We start from the raw sequence: 27,779 nt of genomic DNA on the forward strand, positions 1-27,779 counted from the left end.
GGGAGAAAATGGACGACGCCCATGTAGATTTTCGTGGCCAGACATGGAAACAAGGTGATTCTAATAAACAATAAGTATTATTTTATAATATCTAATTATTCATAAGATTCCCCAACAGGGAAGAACAAGCAACTGCAGAGCATTTCCCCAACCCCCCTCCCTCTGTCACGGAAACGCCAATAAAACTCCTCCACCTCCCACCCTTCAATGCCAGATCGGTAAGCATTTAGCCAAGCATGCTGGGAGACACAGAACAACTGAAGGAAAGGAGTATCCGGGTGTCTTGAATTTGCTTGCCATTCTGCTCTGTTCTACCATCTCGTTACTAGACGTAGGCATTAGACGTGACAATCAGCCACATTTAAACTGAGCAGAAGAAATATCAAAGGCAGAGCCCTCAGAAGAAATGTCTCAAAGACAGCTTCAGTCACCTAATCAGACTTTAATTCCAATCACAAATGACACAGACTCATCAAGCTCTGTTGTTCCTAATGATACCACAAATAAAGGACGGACCGGAGACAACTCTCCAGGAATAGAAGCTTTGTGTGCTATCTACATCACTTATGCTGTGATCATTTCAGTGGGCATCCTTGGAAATGCTATTCTCATCAAAGTCTTTTTCAAGACTAAATCCATGCAAACAGTTCCAAATATTTTCATCACCAGCCTGGCTTTTGGAGATCTTTTACTTCTGCTAACTTGTGTGCCGGTGGATGCAACACACTACCTTGCGGAAGGATGGCTGTTCGGAAGAATTGGCTGTAAGGTGCTTTCTTTCATCCGGCTCACTTCTGTCGGTGTATCAGTGTTCACGTTAACAATTCTCAGCGCTGACAGGTGGGTTTCTTTTCTCAGTTTTATTTGCTAGGATGTGAAATTAACCAAAAAAAAAAAAAAAAAAAAAAAAGAAGAAGAAGAAAGAAAGGAAAGCTTGTACTCAGCATTCATCGGCTACTGTTCTGCTTTTCTTACAGTCTGTAACGTAGATGTAAGATTGGAAAACCGGGGAGTGGGGGGGGGGGCAATTAAAATAAAAGTTGGTGTGAGAAGGTTAGAATTCCTGGGTTAGCATCGGAGGAAAGGCTGGAATTGTATGCTTTGGGAATAATTTATTCTCTTTGGAGTGTAATTGTTTGCTTGAAACAATACTGAACCGTGTGTGTTTCCACCGCCCCCCCCCCATTCAGTTTATTTATTAAGTAAGGCAAATTGTTCCAGGTGGAAAAGAAAAACAATTAATGCTTTATACATTAGTGCAGCCTAGTGGTACAATATGGTCAACATTAAAACATCAGCATAGGTGTGAAATTGACCACATAGACATGCATCTAATTTACTTGAAATTCATCAAATTAACCAATGGCAGAAAAACGGTGAGGTTTTCGGCTGCCCGGTAACTTAATGTAATGTCACCACCTAATTGTATTTGTTTTCTCTATAGGCATTCACTGACATTCTTGTTTCCGGAGAAATAAATTAATCCGGTTGACTTTTAGAGCTCTGTGGATAGAGCGTGTGAGAACCTCCGGCAGTCAGGGTATTCCGGCTCCGTTAGGATATTTTCAGTCTAAGTACTGTGTTTTTCTGTGTTCCTATTGTAGAATAACTGTGAAAGCATGAAAAAATTTTTGAGGCTCCAAATGTTCAGATTCTGGAATCAGAGAAGAGGAAAAGCTTTCCCTGTGTCTTTTATGGATTTTTGCTTTGACTGTTTTTATATCCTATTCAAGTGCAGATTTACTTAAAGGCTGTAGATTTTAAGGCGAATTTGTCAGCATAAAGACATCTTTGCATGGGCACGGGGTGTCCAATTTCACCCTTGCCTTGCTCTAAATTTACCTACAGATCGGCTCGGGCAACAAATTAGCACGTATGAACAGGGGAGAAATTAACCCTCTTCTCTTTACCGCACAAACTCATGGAATTCTTTCCTAGGAAGGTTGATGACTGCTCACTCACGAAGGAAGGAGAATTAGGTTTAACCTCAGTCACTTATACAAAAAGGAAATCTTTTAGAACCCATAAGGTGATACACAGGTAATGAGTTACTCTCAATCATACAAAGAAATCATGCTGAAAAAAATGTATTCATCCTAAATAGAGGATCTACACACAAAATTATAAAATTGCAAATCTGAAATAGTTCCTCTTAGTGAATAAGAGAAAAGATGATCGGCAGAAACATAAAATCCTGGGGTGTATTGTGTATTAGTTATTGAAATCATAACTCATTCAGTTGCTTAATGTTGACCTGGTTATATACATGTGTATAGGAGGCAGAACTGGATGGCCACCGAGATCACTTTTAGCCCTAAGACTCTGTAGTTTTGATATGTATTTTGACCTTTGCCTATGGTTATTTGTTTCCAGATACAAGGCAGTCGTGAAGCCCCTAGAGCGACAGCCCTCCAATGCCATTCTGAAGACCTGTGCCAAAGCTGGCTGCGTCTGGATCGTGTCCATGATCATTGCTCTACCAGAGGCTATATTTTCAAACGTGTATACTTTTCAAGATCCCAACAAAAATATGTCACTTGAAGCGTGTACCTCCTATCCTGTTTCTGAGAAGCTCATGCAAGAGATACATTCTCTGCTGTGCTTCTTGGTGTTCTACATTATCCCACTCTCAATTATCTCTGTCTATTATTCTCTGATTGCTAGGACCCTTTACAAAAGCACCCTGAACATACCTACTGAGGAACAAAGCCATGCCCGCAAGCAGGTATGTATTAATCAGGACGCATGCATGAATTTAGAAATGAAATTCCTACTTTTGCACCTGTGAGCAATAACTACGATAGCGGGATAGTAATTTTGCTATGGTCACAGACTCTGGAGTCTGTCAGACAGTCTGTCTGTCATTCTGGCTCTGTCACGTACTAGCTGTGCAGTCTTGGGCAGGTGACTTAACCTCTCGGAGCCTCGGTTTCCTTGCCTGTGAAATGAAGATGGGGGCTGGGTGAAGTCTACGAAATACTTAGCATAGTTCCCGGTGCACCGTAAGCAGTCGATAAGTGGTGGGATTGCTATTGTTAGACAGGGGCCAGCTGAAGTTTGGGAGCTGTCAAAATTATTTGCACCATCGAGTAGTGATGAACAGCACACAAGGTGAGACTATGAAGTGAAGCATCTTTTGCTTTAGAAAGTGGAACAGAGTGACAAAAACACAGGATGTAGAACTGGCAAGGAGCCCTGATATTATTCGATGCAAACCACTTGCAAACCAACCGGCTTATTCAGATGAGCAAGCCGAGGGCTCAAGGGACGAGGTAAGTGCCAGTGGCAAGAGAACATAGTGACTCACAGAAGTTTGATTAAGACCATTGCAAGAGCCAGTGTGCCCTCCTTCCCTAGAGATGAACAGAATAAAAAGAATGTTGCCAAAACATTGTTCCATTTGATTAAAAACACACCAACAGGATTTCTATTTTTCCTGGGCGGGGGGGGAGGGGGGGGGAGGCTATTCTTGACCAGTCCATTCAGTTGGTTCAACAGGGGTGCTCATGAGGCTGAAGTTGCATATTTGGTGCCCGTGTGAACAGTTCTCTTTACTCTGTGACCACAGGGACTTAACCTGGTTCATTTCCTTCATTAACAGGTGGAGGCAGCATACTTTTCACAGGTATAGGTAGGATGACACATTGGTTCTCATTCCTTTGACTGTAGGGTCAGAATTCCTACAGATTACAAATAATTTTTGGCAACTTTCATAAACCCCGGAAGAACACCCTAACCTAGCCAGCCTCTGCTGAGGCAGTGAAAGCAGTTTCGTATAGCATCTCTCTGTTTTTAATTAAATTAAAATTTCAAGAATTCCATGACGCTCCTTGAGATAATCGGAGACGACCTAGAGTATCTCAAAACTGGGGCTGGGAGTCTCTGAATTAGAGCTAATGAGACCAAGATCATGGGTTACCATGCCAATTAACTGGCTGGATTCGATAGGCACGGGCTGCCTTCCCACAGATCCCAACCAACGCGTTATTTCACAAACGCATGCTCCAAGGGATGCCAGCCTGTTAACTGTTCATGTCTATGTAAATCTAGAGCGGGGCTCGTTAAAATCTCTGCCAGCTAAATGATCTTTTTTTTTTCCCCCTGTGGTCGTTTTTCTTCCCCCCTACAGATTGAGTCCCGGAAGAGAATTGCCAAAACTGTTTTGGTGCTGGTGGCCCTGTTTGCTCTCTGCTGGTTGCCGAATCACCTCTTGTATCTCTACCACTCATTCACTTATCAAACCTACGTGGACCCCTCTGCCATTCATTTCATTGTCACCATTTTCTCTCGGGTTCTGGCTTTCAGCAATTCCTGTGTAAACCCCTTCGCTCTGTACTGGCTGAGCAAAACCTTCCAGCGGCATTTCAAAGCTCAGTTATTCTGTTGCAAGGCAGGGCTGCCCGACCCTCCTCCTGCCGAGACCCCTCTTAACAACCTGGCAGTGATGGGAAGGGTCCCCGGCGCTCCAAGCACGCAGGTGTCTGAAATTAGCGTGACCTTGTTCACTGGGTGTAGTGCGAAGAAGGAAGATGACAGAGTCTAGCTTTTCAATTAAAAATGGTATTTTTCCTCCCAGCATGAGTATCCGACTCTGAGCTGTGAGTAGGTGGATGGTGTCAGGATTTTTGTTGTTTGTGCATTGCGCTGAAATCCTAGGAGTGAGAGATCCTTATAAAGGAAAGGACAAACCATGATATATTTTTTTTTTCAATGTACAAACGTTAACGTTACCGGGCTTTCCAAATAAAATGAAGCCCCACTAGGTGTCAAAAGACACGTTTGTATGTCGGCAGGTCCTACAGGACCTCGGATGGGAGAGAAGGTGAAATAAACGGGATGACACTGGAAAATCCAACGTGTTCCCATCACATCTACGCTTCTCATTTCTCGTATACTCCTGTGATTTGCATAACACTGTGTCTGTGTTCAGTATGTGGTGCAAATCTAGAGATTCTGCTTTGTGTATGAAAAGGGGATCAGATAGAAATAAAACGTCTGCAGTTTTCTTGCAAAACAAAGTCCTTAAAAAATAAAGCTTCGCAGGTGTTTTTGACTGCTCTTTTCCATTAATCTCTGTCCCATCGTAACTAAAACTCTGCGATTCCAGTGAAAATGTTTTGGGGTCAGTGACTATAACGTACCGAGTAAGGATCTGGGGCAGGGTGTTTGACTGGGTCAACACTTACTGACTTAATAGTTCCACTTACAACCAGCATCGATCGATAATGGAGCACATGTCTCTCACAAATATTGTGAAGAACTCGCCGTACTCACGGGCAGGATAAGTGGCCACGCTTATTGTCATCGGAAGGCCCCAGAGAAGGACCCCTGTCGAAAACCCCGTGGACCAGCCAGTGTCTGAAATTCTTCCTTTAAGGAAATTCATTTCTCTCTGGTAAGCAGTGCCCTCTTTCTAAAAAATGGAGAAGTACCACGCGAAATCCTTTACATCTGGGCGTGCAGTTGTTCCCAGATCACCTTCCTGCTTGACTTCTTTAAACCCGATGGGTGCCTGAGTCCTGTAAGAGCGTGGCCTGATTAACCTCTGCCCTTGGAAATCAGATAGAAGGTTCTGGATTTCTGTCCTCTGCTCCTACTTGCTAACGCTTTAAGCTTAAGAATTGTTATTTCAAACAAACTGTTGTCAATAGATGTGTCAGATTTAGATTTGTGGTTTTAGAAAATGTTTTCTTGGGGCAAATTAAAGGATATGTTTGGCGCTTTAGTTAAATCCGTATCTCCAAAGCCTTGATTGTGGAGTGTGCTTTTGGTAGTTTTGAGCTTTCTGTAAATGGCTCGTGTAGTTGTGAACTTTTGCTGATGATGTGGCTCCAAAAAGGGAACGCGTTATCAACACTAAACTTTACATGTGTGTAACGTTGTTTTACTTGGGGGGGGGGGGGTGCCAATATTGTGTTAGTGTTAAGTTGGACATCGTAATAAATGTTGGGAAATAAATATCAAATAAAGTTTTAAATGACTCTGTGTAAGTTTATATTTTAAAAACAATAGTTCTGACAGGGGCACGCGGGTGGCTCAGTGGATTAAGCATCCGCCTCTTGATTTCGGCTCAGGTCATGATCTCGCAGTCTGTGAGTGCAAGCCCCATGTCGGGCTCTGCGCTGGCAGTGTGGACCCTATTTGGGATTCTCTCTCTCTCCCTCTCAAATAAACTTAAAAAACAAAATACAAATAAGAAAAAACAATAGTTCTGGAGGAATATAACTGAGAACCCATTTTAATTAGAAAATTTAAGTTATTTGCATGTCACAAAACTCCCAGATGTTTTACGATTTCCTCACTCTTGAGTAAAAACTACGTCTTTAGTCTTCCAAGCATGGCATTTTAGAAATAACTGATAAAAGTACCAGATAACAAAAGCCAAGAAAGCTGTTTAGCAGTTGGTGAAACTAGAACTCAAAGAACGTTCATTTTCCTCACTCTTAGTAATTCAGAGGTGACTCAGGGATCTGATATAAAATAATTCCCTAAATGGTTTTATAGGGCATCGCCCCCCATCCAGAGTTGGGGAATTGAGATTAAAATCCATGGCTTTGTTTTGATTTTTTTTTTTTTTTTTTTTGGAGGGGGTGGCCTCCCTCTCTCTCTCTCTGTTTCTAACAGATGATCCTTATCAGAGCTAACCTTTTAAGTAGGTCCCAATAGCCACAATTTCTTTCACACTGCCTATTGTGGTTCCAGGAATGTTACTATGGAAGACTTCATTTCTCCGGAGAGGGTCCCAAATGGGGAAAAGCTTGGGGTACATGAAAAACAAATTCTGTATACTTCCCAGTTTTGCTCAGGGTGAGCCCTGACCCGAGACTTTGAATAAACAACCATAATAATACGCTACAAAGCAGGAAAACAAAGTCACAACGTAGGTATAACCAAAAGGTGCAATGGTAAGTCTTTGTCTTTGACGTTGGAAGTGCCAGAAAACATTTAACACTGGCATACCCACCGAAGGTAGCAAATTTGGGTTAGAAGGATTTCTGCAGTGTCAACCATCTCAGGTCAGGGATCCATCACTCTTTTTGTCAAAAGGAGTTCCTTTTATTTCCACTGTATGTTGAGATTACAGGAAGCAGGGACAGGAAAACTCCTGAAGAGAGCGAGCTTGAAGAGGCCGTTAAAAAATATGGATATAGTTTGGTACAGGCCAGTAATTTTCCAGAGTTCCTGAGCCAGGTAGGAGATTTCTCCGGCTGAGAAGTCTGCTTTTACAAATTAATGTATTCTTATCCACCAAGAAGGCCATGACCTATTAGGCCAAGAGCGTAGCACAGATCGCCCCTAAAAAGATGAAGAAGACGTTCAGAGAGAAGCTGGCTGTCTGGGTCCTGAGAACTGGCTCAGCTTCCTGGGTCCAGCAGCTTCTTCCTGGTTCCCTCGTGAGACCCCGCTACATTCCCATCCTGGAACTTCAGGAGCTATCCTCCTCCTCATCATAGATCGGTATTTTTTGCTTGTTACCTTGAGTGTTTCTATGACTTGCCAGAAAAAACTTGAAAAGGACGGGTCACAAACACAGAGATGCTTACAGATTCCCTCAGTTACCAGGGAGTCAATTCTACGGGCACACAGGGAAGTAAGAACCAGGAACCAGGCCTCATAGAGACAACGGCGTGGTTAAAACGAAACAAGACAACGGTCAGGTCTCGTGGTCGAACAGAAGGCCACTGTAGGTACAAGGGTGCGTGCCTCCCAACACCACTGCTCCACTATCGCGGTCACCCGGTGAGCCTGTGTCACTGCCTCAGCTTCTCCTCCCGCTCCTGGGGAACTTCACAGCAGGCCCCTGTGCCATTACCTTCCCTGTGTGGGCCTCCCGCCCTCCGTGTTACTCTGACCGTGTCCCTGCCCGTTCCGGACTCGTTCCTGTCCCTGGGAGAGGTTGTTATCGGCTCATACGGCCAAATTCGGTCTAGAATGCAGGGCTCCCCTGCCAGGTCACCGGGCAGCCTGGGGGCCATGCTGGCTGGGTCACAGCGGACCCAGGCCTAAGGGACCATTTTGGCCACCTGTTCAGAGGGGCCCATGGATACAGCAGGCATCCAGAGGGTCACGTGCGGGAGCAGGGCTGTGTAGCATATTATCACCTATGCTGTGAACTCAGGAATGAAATCGGACCCCAATAACACATTGCTGAAAACAGCTGTACACTATTTTGGGATCCAGGAAGAAATACTTAGCAACGCTTAAATAAGTGAGCCTAATAAAACTCATGTTGTCTATATCATAAAAACACAAGCGACTCCAGTTCTCCGATGGTCCCCAACAGCACGAGAACTTCATGAAAAAGAAATGTAACTGGAAAAAAACCAAACCAAAACAAAACAAAACAAAAAACAACCCACCCTAACCCAAGCTACTGTTTAAAAATCACCGTTTATGGTTGAAACCATGTCCTCACAGCTGGTATTTGGGGAGTTAGGATTTTCTAGAGCCCATGCGCAACTGCTATATTTAGAATCAAAAGGTCACTGGAAGAGCAGAAATAATTTCTTCTGGTAAGCTTTTCCCCACCCTCAGGTCTGGTTTATAAAATTTTATGTGTACACATAATGAGTTTATTGCTGTTGTTCTTAAAGGAATTAATAAAAACTTTTAAACGGTTGCTTTTCGTGCAACAAATACTGATTAAGAATCATCTACATAAACAAGGGTGTCTCTCGCGATTTGAGCCTGTCTTGTTGACTGCTGGCTCGCCAGAGCCTAGCAGTCCCTGGTACCTGGTGGCTCAACAAGTATCTGCCCAATAAGAAGAGAGAGAGAGAGAGAGAGAGAGAGAGAGGGAGCGCTCTTTATTTTCTACGGTAAATATGTCATTTCTGCGAAAAAGCTGTACGGAGGAAAAAACATTCTGTGCTTTTCTAACAGGCAAAAAACAAAACAAAACAAAACAACGAAGTTAGTGGGCCAGTAAAGTTGGTGCTTACACTTGGCTGTTTAAGGTTTGGAGCTGAGCATCTCTGAATCCCGGTGGACAAGGGGCAGGGATCTACTCCCCGCCTTCCCTTTCCATAGAGACGACCTCCAGCCTGGGAAGGTACCGGAGAGATTAAAGGAGGGGCCTGAGGCTGGGAAAAGAAGGTTGGTCCCCATCCATCGTACGTTCGTACGTTCGTTCGTTCATTCATTCATTCATTCGCTCACTCATTCAATACGCACTAGACACCACACCCCGTGCTAGGATAGCTTAGGCTACGAAAGATGAACCAGAGCCGGCGTCGATCCCGGGGAAATCATAAAGAAACGAGCCAAAGCCACGTTTCCCACGCGGAAGAGGGGAAGGAGGCCCGTCTTCTTGGCAGCAACGCGGAGCCGCCCCGCCCGCCCCATCCACTCTCCCAAGATGGCGCCCGCCGAGGGGGGACGTTCTCACGCCTCCTGCTACCGCCCGCCACGGCCCCCGCGGAGCCCAAGGTCCCGAGGCGCCGCGGCCCCCCGCAGTCCCCGCGCCGCCAGCCCAGGAGGCCCGGGTGGGCAGCGGGGCGGGACGGCTGCGCGCCTGACGCCCCGCCTCCGGGGCCCCTGAGCCACCTGCCCGCGCGCCCGCCCTCCCGCCCGCGTCGGCGGTTTCTGACGCCACCGGAGGCGTGTCGGCGCGACCCGCGACGTCGCGACGCGCCAACAATGGCGACTGCGTCAGCCTGAGCGGGCCCCAGTCGGCCGGCCAGCTCCAGACCGTGCCGAGCGAGCCGCGGGGGCCGCGAGCGCCTCGGACCGGGTCGGCGGCGAAGGCGACGGCGGCGCGCGTGCGCGTGCGCGCTCCTGCCACAGCCGGGGTCGAGCCGCGGCGCCGAGGCCCCGCGGAGCGAGTCAGGTGGGCGGCGGCGCGGCCAGGCGGCCACCAAGCGGCGCGCTCAGCGGGCGGGAGGCGAGGGGGGCGGTGCGGGCGCCGGGCGGCCCCGATCTCCCGGGGGCTGCTGGGGCGCCGCGGGGAGGCGTGCCGGGGGGCGGCGGGCGCGGGCCGAGCGCGGCCGACCCTGCCTTTCTCTGTAGCCTCCGGCAGCATCTGGGCCTCCACGCTCGCCGGGACCGTCCCTTTCCTAAGTCGGCAACATGAGCGGCAACAACTTGGATGGGAACGACGAGTTTGACGAGCAGTTGCGAATGCAGGAACTGTACGGCGATGCCAAGGACGCTGACACCCAGAAGGAACCCGACGGACAGCCCGATTCTTTCGGGCAGCAGCCGGCTGACACCCCGTACGAGTGGGACCTGGACAAGAAGGCTTGGTTCCCCAAGGTAGGAGCGTGGCGCGGGCGCCACTGCAGAGCGGGCCCTCCTGGCCGGCCCTCGCGGGGCGTCCCTTTTCCGTTTTCGTTGCTGAGGTCCCGAGTTAGCGCCCCCGCCCCCCCCCCCCCTCCCGCCACGGGTCGCGACGTTTCTTTTTGTCGTGTCTGTTGAAGAACCGGTGTGTAGAGAAACGTAAATCGGTACGAGATGCCTTAAATGCAATTTAATTCTTAAGGCTCTTCTATGCCTTATGAATTTTGTCTGTGAAGGTCACAGTTGGTTATTGCATCGGTGACTGCTTTTTATTGCAAAGAGGAAACACACCAAGAGCAAATTTAATAGTTGTTAATGTAACATAGGCAACCTCACTTACCCTAGGAAATTGGGATGTTTGTTCAGCTGATGTACTGTGTGCGAAATGCAGCTTCTTGGTTTTGGGTGGCGGCGGGGGTGGGGAAGTGGCCATTTGTATCTCTTTTTGGAGTCAACTTTGTAACTCTCCTTCCTATTGAATTGTGTCCTTAGGCGTGTGTGTTTGAACTGAATAGCCACAGGAATAGGACTAGAGGGGCAAAGAATAGTTACCGAGATCTGTGTCGATTTGTGTAGAGTGCTTGGAAATTAAGTATCTTATCCCAGCTTGGAAGTAACATAACTGGTGTTAACTTTGTTCTGTAAACTTTTCGGTGGAAGTATCCTGTTAATCAAAGTCTCCTAGGGGTGGAAAAAGATACCAGAAGCACACGAATCAGCTTGCAGGCTGGTAATATAAACCGTGTCTCCACTGTGTAATTTGACGGTTATTCTTAAAATTACTTATTTCAACTTTTTTATTTTCCATTTTGTATTTGTGTATATATATTCCATTCCCTCAACCTTGTTGAATTTCTCATCTTGCTTGTATTGCGGTGCCAACGCCAGTGCAGATTTGGTTTCTGAGTACTTTTCACAATAGTCTGATCATGGATTCATTTGTGACTCTGTCTCTTTATGTTATGGAAGCCCATACCTCTTCAAACTTGGAGTTTTAAATGTGCATAACATTGATCAGAATGAAGATAGAACTCTCATTTCTTTCGTTGTGCGCCTGTGCTTCCCCCCCCCCCCCCACCCCCCTAAAAGCCAGGAGGGTAGATGTGAGCTGAATTTGTTCTTAATTTGTTCTGGCACTAAATGATCGTGTGATTTCATTAGTGAAAGAGTTAAAATAAGCATTTGGTTTTATAATTGTTAGCTTTATTCTCTGTGTAGCGAATCAGTCCCATTCTGCGTCCTCTCTGCGCGCAGATACTCAGATATTTGGTGTGCGTACACTTCTGTGTATCTCTGTAGCAAAAGAAAACTGGGTTCCGTTGTTAGATTCTTAGTTGACGGTTGGTTTTTGTTCTGTTTTATTGTTATCTGGTCCTTCCTTTGTTGTATGTACTTTAGCCTTCGGCAAGTAGACCGTAGAGAGGTGGTGATTTATAAATGAAACAACTAGAAACCGGGCCAACATCACTTAAAATGCCAGTAGCGTCTCAGAGTTTCGTGTCGATAACCCAAGTGCCCGTGTCTTTGTTTGTTTGTTTTTTTAATCATTTTAGGCTCCTTTTCTGTGTAAGGTGACTCTTCTTGTATTTACACTGTAATCACTACAGCCGTTATCTGCAGAAACACTTCTGGGTCCAGTCGTATAACCATGTGGCCATTTAACACAATGTTAAACTTTTTCTGGGAAGAAAACATTTTTGAATTTCTGTATGTGTGTGTGCTGAATTTTTTGTTTAGATCACTGAAGATTTCATTGCTACGTATCAGGCCAACTATGGCTTTTCTAACGATGGGGCGTCTAGCTCCACTGCAAATGCACAAGAAGCCACTGCCAGGACTGCAGAAGAACCTCCTCAAAGAAAAACCCCTGAACCCAGTGATCCCAAAAAGAGGGGAGAAAAGAGAAAGGCCGAATCAGGCAAGTGGATTTAACTTGCAAAACAGGAATGTGAAAATTTTTGATGTTAGTTATGTGCATATATAGTTACTGTTGGGAGAATAATACCAGCTTGAAGGAGGCATAAGATGAGGGCTTTTTAATGATACGATTATTTGGGTTCATATATTGGCTCTCGCACTAACTCGTGGGCATGGGGTAGGCTGTTGCAGTTCTGTGCCTCAGTTTCCTCCTCTGCAAACTAGAGCTATCGCTAGGGGATTAGCAAAGGTTTTGCTTGTAAGGTAATTTTGTTACACGTTTTGAGTTAAATTGAACTCAAGGCAATTTTGTCTCAGCTTGGCCGTGTCTAACACAGTAGATTGGAGTCAGAAGCAACTTACACATGCCCCAGCCTAAAGTCAGCTCAAGAATGAGTGTCTTTTTAAGGCAGTATGAGAAGCATAAAGAACCGAGATAACGAGCCATACTTTTTTAGACAGGGTTCTGAAACTGTGTGTCAAAAGATCCAGTACTTTGAAAGCTGGACAGTGATTTGAGTCAGTCTCTCTTGTGCTAAGGATAAGAAAAGAGTCCTGGAAGTTTCAAGAAACTGCCACATTGTCCTGGTTTCATAGCGTGACTCTTACCTTTTCTTGATGTGTTCTTTTTTTTTTTTTTTTTTTTTTTTCATTTTTAGGATGGTTTCATGTTGAAGAAGACAGAAATACAAATGTATATGTGTCTGGTACGTATACCCTCAACAAAGTTAGCAAAGAAAATACCTGGTTTTGAGATTTTTTTTTTTTTTCAAAAAGTGCTCTTTAGTTTTCTGCTTTTCTAAAATCTGTTGGTTTTTTTTATCATTGTGTCACTTTTTTGTTCGACTGCTTGCGTTTGTGAGGAATTTGGCTTTTGTTAGTTACAGAGCTGAGAAAAATTAAGTTGTGTGTAACTTTGCATGCTTTGGGTCTGCTTTACGTAACTTACGACAGTTTGCCCCGTCAGTGATACAAGGCTTAAGCAAACCGTGATTTTAATGTATATTTGAATACATGAAAACATGAAATTTCCTCAATTCTGTAGCTGGGAGATTTTTTACATGCGTTTAGAAAATCAAAATTGTGGGGTGTCCGGGTGGCTCAGTCGGTGAAGCGTCTGACTCTTGGTTTCAGCTCGGGTCATGATCCCCAGGGTCATGGGATGGGAGCCCCGCATCGGGCACTGCTGACTATGGAGCCTGCTTGAGATTCTCTCTCTCTTTCCCCCTGTGCCCCTCTCCCTGGCCCACTCTCGCTTTCGCTCTTTCCAAAAAAAAAAAAAAAAATGGAAATTATGTTCATCTGAGTTGTAGATTTCTTTTTTCTTTCTTTCTTTTTTCTTTTTTTTTTTTTGAGTTGTAGATTTCTAGCTGGTGGAATGCTTACATAGCCCTCACTGTCATTGTACATGCCTTTGTAATTTTTTCCCCTCATGTTACAGGTTTGCCTCCAGACATTACAGTGGATGAATTTATACAGCTCATGTCCAAGTTTGGCATTATTATGAGAGATCCTCAAACAGAAGAATTTAAGGTCAAGCTTTACAAAGATAACCAAGGAAATCTTAAAGGAGATGGTCTTTGCTGTTATTTGAAGGTTAGTTATGTGGTCAAGTTTCTCGTCGTTCCATGTGTAACTCAGGAACCAGGCCTGAGAACTATTCAAAACAGGATGCGAAAGAAAACTGAAATTTCAGATTGCGCCTGTGTGTATCGTGTCAGTGAGGTTATTGTTCTTTTAGGAAAGTACGTTACCAGGTCAAGGTGTTAACGTAAGTCCTGTGACTGAAGTGCTACTTTTGTCTTGAAAGGATTCTCACTGCAGAGATCTCTCTAAGAGTATAGGCATAAAGTCTGCTCAGAACACATTTTAAAAATCCACAAAGAGGGGCGCCTGGGTGGCGCAGTCGGTTAAGCGTCCAACTTCAGCCAGGTCACGATCTCGCAGTCTGTGAGTTCGAGCCCCGCGTCAGGCTCTGGGCTGATGGCTCAGAGCCTGGAGCCTGTTTCCGATTCTGTGTCTCCCTCTCTCTCTGCCCCTCCCCCGTTCATGCTCTGTCTCTCTCTGTCCCAAAAAAAAATAAACGTTGAAAAAAAATTTTTTTTAATAAAAAAAAAAGAAAATCCACAAAGAAAAGAAAGCCAGTAACATTTTATTTGCCCCCTGGAATGAATTGGACCAAGGTTTGGCAGACTCCAGCCCCACTGCCTGTTTCTGTAAATAAAGTCTTACTGGGACGTGGCCACATTCATTCATTCGTTTTCCTCATTTGTCTGTGGCTGCCTTCGGGCTCCAGCGGCAGAGTTGAGTGGTTGAGGCACACAGCACGTGGCCCACAAAGGCTAAAATATCGACCAGCTGGCCCTTTGCAGAAGTCTTCTGAGCCCTGAATTAGACCCTAAAGGAGATGGTGGGGTCTGCCTACTGCTTGGAAATGCATTTTCGATGGGAGCGAAGAGAGGGCGGTATTGATAGAAACTTGGAGAACTTGATGTGTCCGTGGTAGCATAAATTGCACAGGGAAAGCCCCAAGTCAAAGGTAGTCATTGTTTCTGGAACGCCTCTCACCTTCTGCATGACTGCAGGGTACAGAAGCAGTGGGCACATTGATGACCGGTACCCATGTCATGGAAGGGGAAAAATAACACAGTAAAATCGTAGTGACCCAACAACAGTATCAACACCACACGTGTGTTGCGAGTGTGCAACATTTCAGTGAAATCAGACGGGGGGGGGGGGGGGGGGGGGGAGAGGGGGAGGGTTAAGCTGACAGCTCTCCGGAAGATAGGTTTTGGGTCTGGTTCTTGAACGTGATGGGGTCATACGTGAGTATGACCGTTATAGGCAGTTATTAATTTTCAAATACAAGGAGAGCTGAGGGTTTTACGAGTTCTTCAAGGGTTATTAAAAATCTGTAAATAGATTCTTAGAGTTTGGATTTTCTTAAAAAATTTTTTTTTTAATTTATTTCTTTACTTCGAGAGAGACAGAGACAGCACGAGTGGGGGAGGGGCAGAGAGAGGGGGGGAGAGAAAATCCCTCTCTCTGCGCTGGCAGCCCGGAGCCCGACGTGGGGTTCAAAACCACGAAACCGCAAGATCGCGACCTGAGCTGAAACCAACAGTCATAAGCTTAACTGACCGAACCACCCAGGCGCCCCAGTTGGATTGGATTTTTCATTTTTTTTTTTTTTTAAGAGAAAAACGAGGTTTTGAGTAACTTTGTATATACAGTTTTAGGATCCGTAACAGCGCAAGGTTGGCCAACCAGTAAATTAAGCTCCAAAAAAATCACTGTTCTGGGATCCGCACTTGATTGTGTGGCCGAGTTCAGTTACTTTTCATGTCCTCCTCAGGTCCTCAGATCTTGGACTCTGTGTAGGGCTGCCGGCCGCCCCCTTTGCCCAGAACCCGCAAACGTATTCAATGTCCAAGCTGTCAGATAATCACCTTCACACTGTCTCACAGACCTCCATTTTAACTGGTGAACAAAAAAAGTAACGGCTGGCTGTGCTCTTCCCAGTTCTTGAGGCATCTAGCCTTTTTTTTTTATTTTTTTTTTTTTTTAAATTTTTTTTTTCAACGTTTATTTATTTTTGGGACAGAGAGAGACAGAGCATGAACGGGGGAGGGGCAGAGAGAGAGGGAGACACAGAATCGGAAACAGGCTCCAGACTCCGAGCCATCAGCCCAGAGCCTGACGCGGGGCTCGAACTCACGGACCGCGAGATCGTGACCTGGCTGAAGTCGGACGCTTAACCGACTGCGCCACCCAGGCGCCCCGAGGCATCTAGCCTTTTAAGGAGGACTGTTTTAGCATTTTTTTTTTTCAACATTTATTTATTTTTGGGACAGAGAGAGACAGAGCATGAACGGGGGAGGGGCAGAGAGAGAGGGAGACACAGAATCGGAAACAGGCTCCAGGCTCCGAGCCATCAGCCCAGAGCCTGACGCGGGGCTCGAACTCACGGACCGCGAGATCGTGACCTGGCTGAAGTCGGACGCTTAACCGACTGCGCCACCCAGGCGCCCCGCATCTAGCCTTTTAAGGAGGACTGTTTTAGCATTTTAAAACTGGAAGGTGCCTTAGAAGTCACGCGAGTCCATTTGCCTCATTGAGACATTGAGACTCCACAGGACAACCCTACTTATTATTCCAATAACGACGTGATTCATCGAGCACCCACTCCATGCCAGTCCCTGTCTCTTATGTGCATTCTTCCTCTTAATTTTATCAAGCACCCTGCCAAGAAGGCATTTCTCTTCCCATTTTACAGATGAAGAAATTGAATACCTTGCCCAAGTTCACATAGCTGGTTGGGGGACAGCCGCGTCCAGAGTGCAGGTTTCCTCATACGGCATTCTCTCTGCTTCTTTACCTCAAAGGAGGTAGTTAGTGATGAAACCTTGATTGTGTGTGTAGTCCTCATTCCCCAAGAAAAGCTCCCAGAGGTTTCGGGTGAGTGTGCAAATTCCTGACTGTCTCATTTTACCTTTATAAAGAGGGAGTCCGTGGATCTCGCATTAAAACTTTTGGATGAAGATGAAATTCGAGGCTACAAGCTACATGTCGAAGTGGCAACGTTTCAGCTGAAGGGGGAATATGATGCCTCAAAGAAGAAGAAGAAATGCAAAGACTACAAGAAAAAGCTGTCTCTGCAGCAAAAGTTTGTGGTTTTGTTTTCCTTTTTGAAAGATTTCTTGTAAATATCCGAGAGCACGTTTTTGGTAGAGCCGCCTAGTTTTCTTCCATCAAATACGCCTTTGAATTATTGCTTAATTAGATTGTCAGAGGGCTTCGGTGATCTGTGCGGTGGGATGATCTGGCCGTGTTTTTATCTTCTGGTGTGTTTATCCGTAATATGACGTGGGCTTGAGTGAGACTCTTTGGAAGAAGTTGAACATCGGATTAAATAAAGCAGTCGAGGTTGCTATTATCAGAGCCAGTAGTTCACTTTTGGTGCGAATGGACATCAGCTACACTAGGAGGTAACGCGGTATGTGTAGGCTATGGGCTCGTTGATAGGCGTTGGAAATTAGAAACGATGGCTTTCTAAAAAAAATGTTTTTAATGTTTATTTTTGAGAGAGACACACAGAGCAGAGGAGGGGCAGAGAGAGAGGGAGACACAGAATCCGAAGCAGGCTCCAGGCTCTGAGCTGTCAGCACAGAGCCCGTCACAGGGCTCGAACTCACGAACCGTGAGATCATGACCTGAGCCAAAGTCGGACGCTCAACTGACTGAGCCACCCAGGCACCCCAGGAAACAATAACTTTTATCACTATATTTACTGTGTGGTTGTCTGTGGTGTATACGTGATGTCATCAAATTTCTACCACTCCAATTGGCTGGGTAGCGTGCTTTTTGAAATCTGCTAGTTTTAAGAAGTTAGCCAAAAGGATAAGTGCTTTGTTTTCTCAGAGTGAGTTCCGATAACACTTCTAACACTACGCTCAAACCAGCGGTAAAAGGATCAAGAAAGCATTTAGTTGTGATGTCCTATCGTTTTTACAGGAACGGGTGGACTAAATACCTACCAATTTTATAAAAACTGTCAATAAAATTTAAGGTTGTAACAGATTTTATGTTCACATATTTCAATGCATTTTGTTCTTCGCAATCATAAAACGGCTAAAAACCAATACGATTTGAACACGTTTCTTGCCCTCAGAGCATAGTCGTAAATACTGGATAGTTATAAATGCTAAATAGCCAGCACTTTTACGGGAGTCTCAATGGAATGTTTGTGACCAGACAGCAGTTCTGAAAAAAAAGATACGTCCTGGGGATTTCAAGACACTGGGTCCGTCTTTGACCCACCCGTTATTTTTACTTTAGAGAGTTCTCTGAATAGGACTGTTGTTGTGGAATCACATCTTTAACGTCCTTAAATACTCTGTAGAGGATTACTGTAACAAGTCCTCGTCTTCTCTCCCACAAGTACGAAACAAAATTTCGTACGAGTTTCTCGTATGAAACAAAATTGAGTTTCTTGTTACTGCTTTGTTGCACCAGGCAGCTGGACTGGAGACCCGAGAGAACAGCTGGCCCGTCCCGAATGCGCCACGAACGAGTTGTCATCATCAAGAATATGTTCCATCCGATGGATTTTGAGGTAGGAGGCGGTATTCTCACTGACGGAGACGCTGGTTGTGCTGTTTGTCCCCAAGGGAACCCAGAGCTCCCCTCGCCCCGTCTGTCTCGTGCCGCGCCCTCCGCGTCCACGCGGTCGGCAAGGTAGGAAGACGGAGCCAAGAGTCCCCCGCAATGTTGGGATTTTCCCGTGGTTAGCCTAGGGCTCCCTTAGCTGTCTCCCAGGGGACGCCCACACTGCGGCTGCAGGTGGCAGCTCCCTGCTTACGGGAAATCATTAAAAATATAATCACGGAAAGATTTCCGGGCGCTGCTTGTAGATTCTGAGCGCCGTCCGGCAAGTGCGGGCTGCTCTGGGTGGGGCGTCATTTCACACCCGGAAATGAGCACCTGCCTCGCTTTGGTCCCGGAAGTCTGATCCTTCAAGAAACGTCAGGTTAAGGAAGTACAGCTCCTGGTGTTGACGTAGGGAAGGTTTGTTCTTCCAGACGCAACTCAGACAGAATTGTTCCGTGGCCGTCAGGAGGACTTTGCAATACCTAACGCCCGCGTGCAATTCTAAGAGCTGCAAATAAACATAGCCTCGCCAACCGGGCCGCCTCGTGCCGCGTCCCGCCTCCTGTTCTCGTCGTCTCCTTGCGTAGACCCGTGGGCGCATTCGTGAAAGAACTTTTCTTCATTCCCTGCCTGGGTTCTGAAATTCATGATAACCAGTTACACATAAGGTAGAGAAAGGTGACAGGTAAAAAGGTAAGCAAACGGAAAGATAACAAGCTACAGAAGAAGAAAAAAAAAAAACGTTCATAACGTAAAATTCCAGGTTGACAAATGATCCAGTTGCAACCAAAGCCCTTCTGTGCATTTAAACAGAATGGCCCTTTCATTGTAGCCCCCTCCGAGAGGACCCCGGAATGGTCTGTCGAGCTCCAGCCCAGCCGATGGCGATGGGACGGGGTTCACTGTGCACCTGTGGTGTCTGCGTATCTTTTGAGATCATTCGGGAGACACACGTGGTCAATACGTAACGTTCGATGTCTCTTCTGAGTAGAATTCTGGAGAAGCTTGAAAGAGAGCAGAACTGCTTCAGGCTTGCAGTGATAATGGCGAATGTTTAAAAACCACACGTGTACACATGCACGCTCTTCGAAACACTCTGCCTAAAAAATACTCTTTGGTATCAGGGTGAACAACGTGAAGACTAAGATATTTAACGTAACTTCAGAGGGTCTCCGGTATTTTATTCAAAGCCTTATTTATTTATTTATTGGTTTGTTTTTTCCAAAGCCTTATTTAAAAATGCATGTCTGGAGGCACCTGGCTGGCTCAGTCAGAAGAGCGTGTGACTCTTGAGCTCCGTGTGGTGGGTTTGAGGCCCCACGTTGGATGTAGACATTACGGAAAAATAGATAGATAGATAGATAGATAGATAGATAGATAGATAGATAGATAGAGGCACCTGGGCGGCTCCGTTGGTTAAGTGTCTGACTCTTGATTTCAGCCTAGGTCATAACCTCATGGTTCGTGAGTTCGAGCCCCACATCAGGCTCCGTGCTGACAGTGTGGATCCTGCTTGGGATTCTCTGTCTCTCTCCTCTCTCTGCCCCTCCCCTGCTCACACACGCTCACTCACTCTCTCTCTCAAAAAATAAATAAGTAAATAAATAAATGCCTGGCAAATTTGAATACGAGGAGATGACGAGTCAAAATCTCGATGCAGATGTAAGTTTCTCATTATGTATACCAGCGCTGTCCAGTAGAAATAGAATGTGAGCCACATGTGTGATTTAAATTTTTCTGGTAGCCACAGTTAAGATATAACATGAGGGGCGCTTGGGTGGCTCAGTCGGTTGAGCGTCCCGACTTCAGCTCAGGTCATGAACTCGCAGTTTGTGAGTTCGAGCCCCACATCGGGCTCTGTGCTGACAGCTTGGAGCCTGCTTCAGATTCTGTGTCTCCCTCTCTCTCTGCCCCTCCCCTGCTCACGCTCTGTGTCTCTCTGTCTCTCAAAAATAAATAAATGTTAAAAAAAAAGATATAACACGAGATAGGGGAAATTAATTTTAATGATGAATTTATTTAACCCGATATATCCAAAATATTTTTAATTTCAACATGTTATGTAAAATATCAATGGGTTACGTTGTGCGGTTTTTTCTTCCCCCTTTAGTGGCAAATCTTCAAAATCTGCTGTTCATTTCAGACTTGGAACACACCTCAGTTTGAACTAGCCACATTTTAAGTGCTCGGTAGCCACATGTGATTAGTGGCCACCGTCTTGGCCAGTGTAGGTTTAGATTGGAAATATGGTTTATTTCTTCCTGGGAAAACAAAACACCACCCTGGGAAAAAGTTAGGAGAGTCGTGCAGAAGGTTTCAGTGCATCAGTCTGATTTTTTAGTCTCCAGCCCATTGCCTGCCAAGCATGGTCTTTTGAAAATTTCCATTTTCAGCTCTGTTAAAGAGTTTTCCTACGGGAGGGAACTGTTCTCTTTAAGCTTCAGGATACTACACAGTGGTGAGGATATATTCATTTTTCAAGCTGGTATAAATGAAAAGGGAGATACAGGAAGATTTTGGCTCAAATTTGATATCCTCGTAGGAAAGGCCCGAGACTTTGCTACAGAAATAAAGAAAAGGATGCTACTCCCCCCCCACCCCGCCCCTACCCCCAACAGTGGAATCCCGCCTAAATGTATTAAATATTTTGAACCAGTTTTTGTATGTTTTTACTAGAATCCTGATTTCCCTTGGTCAGTAAAGTAGAGGCATTGGTCCAGCTGTCTTAAAAGTGGGCCGGCCTGAGGTGGCATTTGACTTGTTAGAATTTTGTAGACCTTAGACAAGAATAGCTAATTTTACGCAAAACCTCTTTTTGTTTGTTTGTTTGTTGGCTGGTCAGAGCGAGAAATTCGATTCTCAGGATGTGTACTTACAGAAGGGGGCAAGCCCGTTTTAATCGCGTGTGTTTCTTGCAGGACGATCCACTGGTGCTGAACGAGATCAGAGAAGACCTTCGAGTGGAGTGCGCAAAGTTCGGACAAATTAGGAAGCTCCTTCTCTTTGATGTAAGTCCTTTGGGTTTAGTAAGTTATTCCCAGAGGTCAGCGGGCCCCAAATCTTCGACTCGTGGCTGCCATCTAGTGGTGGTCATCTGTTAGCAATAATTAGATGAGCTTGGATTGCAAGGCAGGGCTTCACTGGATGGTCAGATACTGTCAGATGAAAGAAAGCACGAGAAAGATGTGTGAGACCTGGTGGTTTCCTGTTTGCCCGCATTTCCGCCTCTTTGCGAATTATTCTCCTCCATATTCGAAGAGCAATCCAGCAAAATATTTTTCGGTATGTTCCCCTTGTTACCCGTTTCTTACGTCCAAGAGTGACACAGAATAATGAAAAGAGTCACCATTTATCGATTGCACACGAGTTACGTTACATGTTGCCTCGCCTAATCCCTCATGATCCTTTGAGGTAGATGCGTGATAGGTGCTAGATCGAGCACCTTGCTCAAGGTCACTCAGCTGCTAAGTGGCAGAGCCCCACTGGAGCTATTTGACTTGAGAGTCTACACTCGTTAACAGCTCTGCCATCTTGCCTCTCTTTAGACAGGGTTGTCAGTAGAAACATTTCCAAGGCCATCCTGCTCGGTTCTTGATAGACAAGATTAAGCTAAAGCAGCCGCTAGCTTCAGGTCACTGGCTGGGGTCCAAAGGAAGAAAGCCTTCGTACAGAAAACGTTTAAGCTCAGGTTATCAGAACACCACCACTACGCGCCTGTTTTGTCAAACGTGTGCGTTTTATTTTTAATTGTCTCATTCCTTCTCTTGTCTTTCTAGAGACACCCAGATGGTGTGGCCTCCGTGTCCTTCAGAGATCCAGAGGAAGCTGATTATTGTATTCAGACTCTCGATGGAAGGTGGTTTGGCGGCCGTCAAATCACTGCGCAAGCGTGGGATGGGACTACAGATTATCAGGTAAATTCCGTAACTGTCAAGGGCACAGCAGTGGTTTCATTACCAACAAATACTGGGCTGGTGGTCCTTTGGGTTCCGTTGAATCTGTTTAATGTAACAGTACTTCTTCTAAATAATACTTTGCATTCAGAGCCTCGAAAGAAAAACGTTTTAGTCTTTCAGTTTAGAGGCCTAAAATTTGGAGGCGTGCTCAGAAGAGTGATAAGTAAAGTACAGGCAGAGTTCAAATATTACCGGTTTCGTTGATGAGACATCTCTGGAGTACTGTGGTGTTGGGCATTTATTGAAGCGATGTTAAAATCAACTCTAGTTAATCAAGATGCTAAAGTTTTGCAAACCGGAGATAGAGGAATGCTCTGGTTTCCTAAGAAGAGACGCCTTATAAAATCAGGCACTTGCGGGGGCGCCTGGGTGGCGCAGTCGGTTAGGCGTCCGACTTCAGCCAGGTCACGATCTCACGGTCCGTGAGTTCGAGCCCTGCATCAGGCTCTGGGCTGATGGCTCAGAGCCTGGAGCCTGTTTCCGATTCTGTGTCTCCCTCTCTCTCTGCCCCTCCCCCGTTCATGCTCTGTCTCTCTCTGTCCCCAAAATGAATAAACGTTGAAAAGAAAATTTTAAAAAAATCAGGCACTTGCGTCACTATCAGAAGCATGCAGAGAGATTGTCACTTCTTTTTGCCTAAAACTTATTTTGATGGCAGTTCCCATTTCTCCACAGGTGGAAGAGACCACAAGAGAAAGGGAGGAAAGGCTGAGAGGATGGGAGGCTTTCCTCAATGCTCCCGAGGCCAACCGAGGCCTTCGGCGTTCAAATTCCATCTGTGCTTCGGAAAGGGCAGGGCCTTCCAGAGTAAGGCATTTTTCAGAGCACCCTAGCACGTCTAAGATGAATGTGCAAGAGGCCACCACTGAAATGGCATTTGAAGAGCCTCTAGATGAAAAGAAGTTTGAAAAAACCGAAGATGGGGGAGAATTTGAAGGAGATGCTTCTGAGAAAGGTGCCAAAGAAAGTGGCCCCGAAAAAGAGGCCGAAGGCTGCCCCCAGAAAGAATCTGAAGAAAGCTGCCTCAAAACAGGGTCTGAGGAAGGCTGTCCCAAGAGAGAGCGTGAGGAAGACTACCCCGAAAGAGAGTCTGGAGAAGGCAGTCCTGAAAAGGAGTTTGAAGAGGGTAGTCCCAAGACAGAGTCTAAAGAGAATGGCCCCGAACAGGAATCCAAAAAGAAGAGGCTCAAAAATGATTACGAAGAGAATGGCCTTGAAAAGGAGTCCGATCAAGATGGCCCCAGCAAGGAGGGTGAGGAGGAGGAGAGCCTCCAAAAGGAGTCTGAAGAAGACGACTCCGAAAGGGAATCCGAAGAAGACTGCTCTGAAAAGCAGTTTGAAGATGGCTCCGAAAAAGAATTTGAAGAGAATGGCCTCGAGAAGGATTTCGAAGAGGATGGCTCCGACAAGGAATTTGGTGAAAACATTCTCGACAGGGAGTTCGAAGACAATGACTCTGACAAATCGGAATTTGGAGATAGCAGCTCTGAAAGAGTGTTCGACGAGGAAGTCTCTGAGAGAGAGTTTGACGAAGAGTCCGATGAAAAGGAAGAAGGGGAAGACACCTATGAGAAGGTCTTTGACGACGAGTCCGACGAAAAAGAGGACGAGGAATACGCCGACGAAAAGGGCCTCGAAGACGCCGACGAGAAGATGTTTGAAGATTCAGACGACAAAGAGGACGAGGAGGGCGTAGAGGCAAAGGAAGATGAAGACGTGGATGAAAAGATGTTCGAAGAGGATGATTCCAACGGGAAACTCTTTGAAGATGAAGATTCCAACGAGAAGCTGTTCGACGATTCTGACGAGAGAGGGACAGTGAGGGGCTTGGGGAACGCAAAGGAGGAGGGGCCCCTGTCCACAGGCAGCAGCTTTGTCCTCAGTAGCGACGACGACGTCGAAGACGACATTTAATCCTTTACACTTGCTTTGTAGGGAGCTTCCCCTGGCTCCATTCTGCCTGTGCTCCAGGGCAGTTGCTAGTAGTGTTACATGCACACGTGCCTCGTGGTAGGATGCCATCAGAGTAATGCAGTGACGTTTTCATCGTACCTGTACTCAATGATTTTAAATCTGTGTTCATTGGCCGTTGAGTTAAAACTTCATAATATAACGCAAGTAAGCTGGGTACTTTGTCCTTTGTCTGATTTGTTAATTGCATGCAGAATAATGTTTTTTAAACTATTCTGATTGAAGTTTGTGATACTCAAAAATAAAAATGAGTTGTTAATATGCTGAAACTGATAAGAGGACTCGGCGTTACATTGCATTTGAAATTCTCGCTATTGCTTAATTCTTACTAAAGTGTGGTTTTTGTGAGGATTTGAAAAAGCCCGTAGGAGTCGTCTTGCTTCCCGCTTATGCTAGAACTTATGTCCCCACTTCCCCTCCCTAAACCAGAACATGTTACTACTAAACTTATAAAGCAGATAACACTCTGGAGTTTTTCCCTGCCGGGTCCTTGCAAGTTACTTTGATAATTGTTTTCCGTTTTCACCCTCTTCCCCCGGAAATTGACTCGTAGATGGGCAAAAATGAATTTCCTGAGGCCCACAGCTTCCATTCATTGGAAATACGGAGGAGGTTAGAAATCTGTGTACTGTTGGGGCCCCTTTAGAAGTTGATTAGAGTTATGAGACCTTTCCCCAGAAAAATGTATGCACACACTACACGGCTTTTTTTGTATACACTTTTCAGAGGTTTATGGATCCCCTGGAGTTTAAGATCTACTTTTGTCATGCATACTTCGGCTTTTTGTTCTACATTCATGGTGGCTAGTACTGTGTTCAGTTGTGTAGTCCCAATAAAAATTGGAGTCTTTCTTCGTTGTGCTTTCCGGATTCGGTATTGATGAATTGACTTCTGATGTAGTATTAAGAAGTTACTCTCGTGAATTAGAAGCATTAAAATAAACTGCCTTGGTGCTTTTTCATTATACCGTCTGTAAGTGTAATCATTACCCTCTTGAGACCAAAAAAAAAAAAAAAAGTTCTGTTTCAAGCCAAAGCTGAGAATTTTGTAGTTGATGTCTGGGATTTCTTTCTTTCTTTCTTTCTTTCTTTCTTTCTTTCTTTCTTTCTTTCTTTCTTTCTTTCTTTCTTTCTTTCTTTCTTTTTTAATGTCTGGGATTTCTTAAATCTCAGGATTTTCACCAGGGATAAATCAGTAAAAGAGCTCAAGAAATTTACTGGGGCGCCTGGGGAGCCCAGTCGGTTGAGCATTGGACTCTTGATTTTGCCTCAGGTCATGATCTTGTGGCTTACAGGATCAAGTCCTTCCTCGGGCTCTGTGCTGACACTGGAGCCTGCTTGGGATTCTCTCCCTCCCTCTCTCTGCCCCTCCCCCAGTCGTGCTCCCTGGCCCTCTCAAAATAAATAAATACAAATTAGCAACATTTAAAAATAAAAGTAACTTAACAACAAGAGCTAAAGAAACAAGTCTAGGAAAGTTGCAAGCCATAATAGTGTTTCCTTTAAAGGTAAGCCAGAAGCATTTAACACTATATTTACCGGTTTCCTGAACGGACAGGTCACGTTTATCTTCCATACACAATGGTTGGAACGCGGAACTACAACACAGACCAGCTCCAAGGCCATTAGAAGGGGACCATTTTCTTTCTGACTTCTTCTCCCCTGCTCATTAATTTGGCCGATAACAAATATGCTCATTTTATTTGAACACCCTGGAAGCAAAAGTCACAAATAGCTGTAAAATGGTAAGTCATTTGCGAGATGGTGTCGGCAAACACATGAAAAAGCATGAAGCATATACACACAGTCGCCAGTTCACTAAATAGTTGGACCAAGACGATGGAGTTTGATTGTGAGGCAACAACATGTCCTGGTAGCAAAAGAAAAGAACGATATAGGGGTGGGTTTTAAGCACAGTAGGGCTCCACGATCACCTGGCAACGTCTAAGCTTAATGTTCCTTCGGACTGCGTAGCTTACGTGAATCTCAAGTAGTGTACTTAACCCTGAATGTGTGAACCAGAAGTGGCTTCGGGGATGCCTTCAAGTCTCTAATGATAAACTTGAAACTCCATGTTAGAAGATAAAGGTACTAGGGGTCTTGGCAATATTCACAAGATACTTGAAATTCTTAACTGCTTTCTGCAAAAGAAACCTGATAAGGGCAAAATCGGAGTAATATGTTCCAGAGGTCTCTTGTTTTCCTCCTCCATTCATGATAACTGTGGGCTCTTCCTGAAGCCCCGAGCGGCCAAATCTGGTCGATTTAGAAGCCACTGCCTCTTTTAAGAAGGGAATCTAGGGGCGCCTGGGTGGCACAGTCAGTTAAGCGTCCGACTTCGGCTCAGGTCATGATCTCATGTTCCGTGAGTTCGAGCCCCACGTCGGGCTCTGTGCTGACAGCTCAGAGCCTGGTGCCTGTTTCGGATTCTGTGTCTCCCTCTTTCTCTGTCCCTCCCCTGCTCATGCTCTGTCTCTCTCGCTCTTAAAAAAAATAAATAGGGGCGCCTGGGTGGCGCAGTCGGTTAAGCGTCCGACTTCAGCCAGGTCACAATCTCGCGGTCCGTGAGTTCGAGCCCCGCGTCGGGCTCTGGGCTGATGGCTCAGAGCCTGGAGCCTGTTTCCGATTCTGTGTCTCCCTCTCTCTCTGCCCCTCCCCCGTTCATGCTCTGTCTCTCTCTGTCCCAAAAATAAATAAACGTTGAAAAAAAAAATTTAAAAAGAAGGGAATCTATTTTTCTGGTATGAATTATTTGGGAATTCTGAGGCTTGGAGAAGAGGTAGGAGTTAGCTGATTTTCTGAATACGACTTTCCCGATGTGAATCTTACTTTTTTTTTTTTTTTTTTTTTTTGGAAAGTAAACTTTCCAGTGTAATGCTGAGAAGTGCTCTTAATTCATTTGAGCAAAGCCATGGCTTGGGTAACAGGAAAAGGCTTATAAATATGTCCCTTGTAAGGATTTGTCAGTATTCTTAGAGATGGTTTTTTCCTTATTGAGTCTCTGATACAAACCACGTGCCTTTTTTTTTTTTTTTCAACGTTTATTTATTTTTGGGACAGAGAGAGACAGAGCATGAACGGGGGAGGGGCAGAGAGAGAGGGAGACACAGAATCGGAAACAGGCTCCAGGCTCTGAGCCATCAGCCCAGAGCCCGACGCGGGGCTCGAACTCAAGGACCGCGAGATCGTGACCTGGCTGAAGTCGGACGCTTAAGCGATTGCGCCACCCAGGCGCCCCTCAAACCACGTGCCTTTTTATTTTTTATTTTTATTTTTATTTTTATTTTTTTTACCACGTGCCTTTTTAAAAGACAGTCACATCATTTAAAATCCGACTGATGATTTTTGCCTCTACCCACACCTCATTTACATGTCTGGCTAATTCATACCCAAATAAAATACTAACCTGACGTAAGAAAAAAAAAAAAAACGTTACATTTAGTCCTTTCTAAAATCACAAAAGCAGTCACTGCAAATAAATAGGCTAAATTCTTAGACACCAGGTGTC

At 45.4% G+C, this 27,779-nt stretch overlaps 2 protein-coding genes across 3 annotated transcripts; both read left to right on the forward strand.

Annotated features, from left to right (window-relative positions):
• The first annotated feature begins 330 nt into the window (after nt 1-330).
• BRS3 (bombesin receptor subtype 3) lies at nt 331-5,980 on the forward strand. Its single transcript, XM_045471489.1, has 3 exons — nt 331-840; nt 2,374-2,725; nt 4,130-5,980. The coding sequence occupies exons 1-3, from the start codon at nt 407-409 to the stop codon at nt 4,541-4,543; spliced, it is 1,200 nt and encodes a 399-aa protein (XP_045327445.1). The 5' UTR covers nt 331-406; the 3' UTR covers nt 4,544-5,980.
• Nucleotides 5,981-9,712: 3,732 nt separating this feature from the next.
• Nucleotides 9,713-25,236, forward strand: HTATSF1 (HIV-1 Tat specific factor 1). Of its 2 annotated transcripts, XM_045470756.1 has the most exons (10): nt 9,713-9,829; nt 10,009-10,254; nt 12,016-12,196; nt 12,855-12,902; nt 13,637-13,791; nt 16,698-16,861; nt 18,211-18,310; nt 21,264-21,353; nt 22,122-22,259; nt 22,977-25,236. In XM_045470756.1, exons 2-10 carry the CDS (start codon nt 10,069-10,071, stop codon nt 24,213-24,215), a joined length of 2,301 nt encoding a protein of 766 aa, XP_045326712.1. In that variant the 5' UTR covers nt 9,713-9,829; nt 10,009-10,068; the 3' UTR covers nt 24,216-25,236. The 2 variants fall into 2 exon arrangements, with proteins under 2 accessions (XP_045326712.1, XP_045326713.1); XM_045470757.1 differs by lacking the exon at nt 9,713-9,829 and having other exon boundaries at nt 9,922-10,254.
• The last annotated feature ends 2,543 nt before the right edge of the window (nt 25,237-27,779 follow it).

Source organism: Leopardus geoffroyi, chromosome X (assembly GCF_018350155.1).
Source record: "Leopardus geoffroyi isolate Oge1 chromosome X, O.geoffroyi_Oge1_pat1.0, whole genome shotgun sequence".
Classification (NCBI taxonomy): Eukaryota; Metazoa; Chordata; class Mammalia; order Carnivora; family Felidae; genus Leopardus; species Leopardus geoffroyi.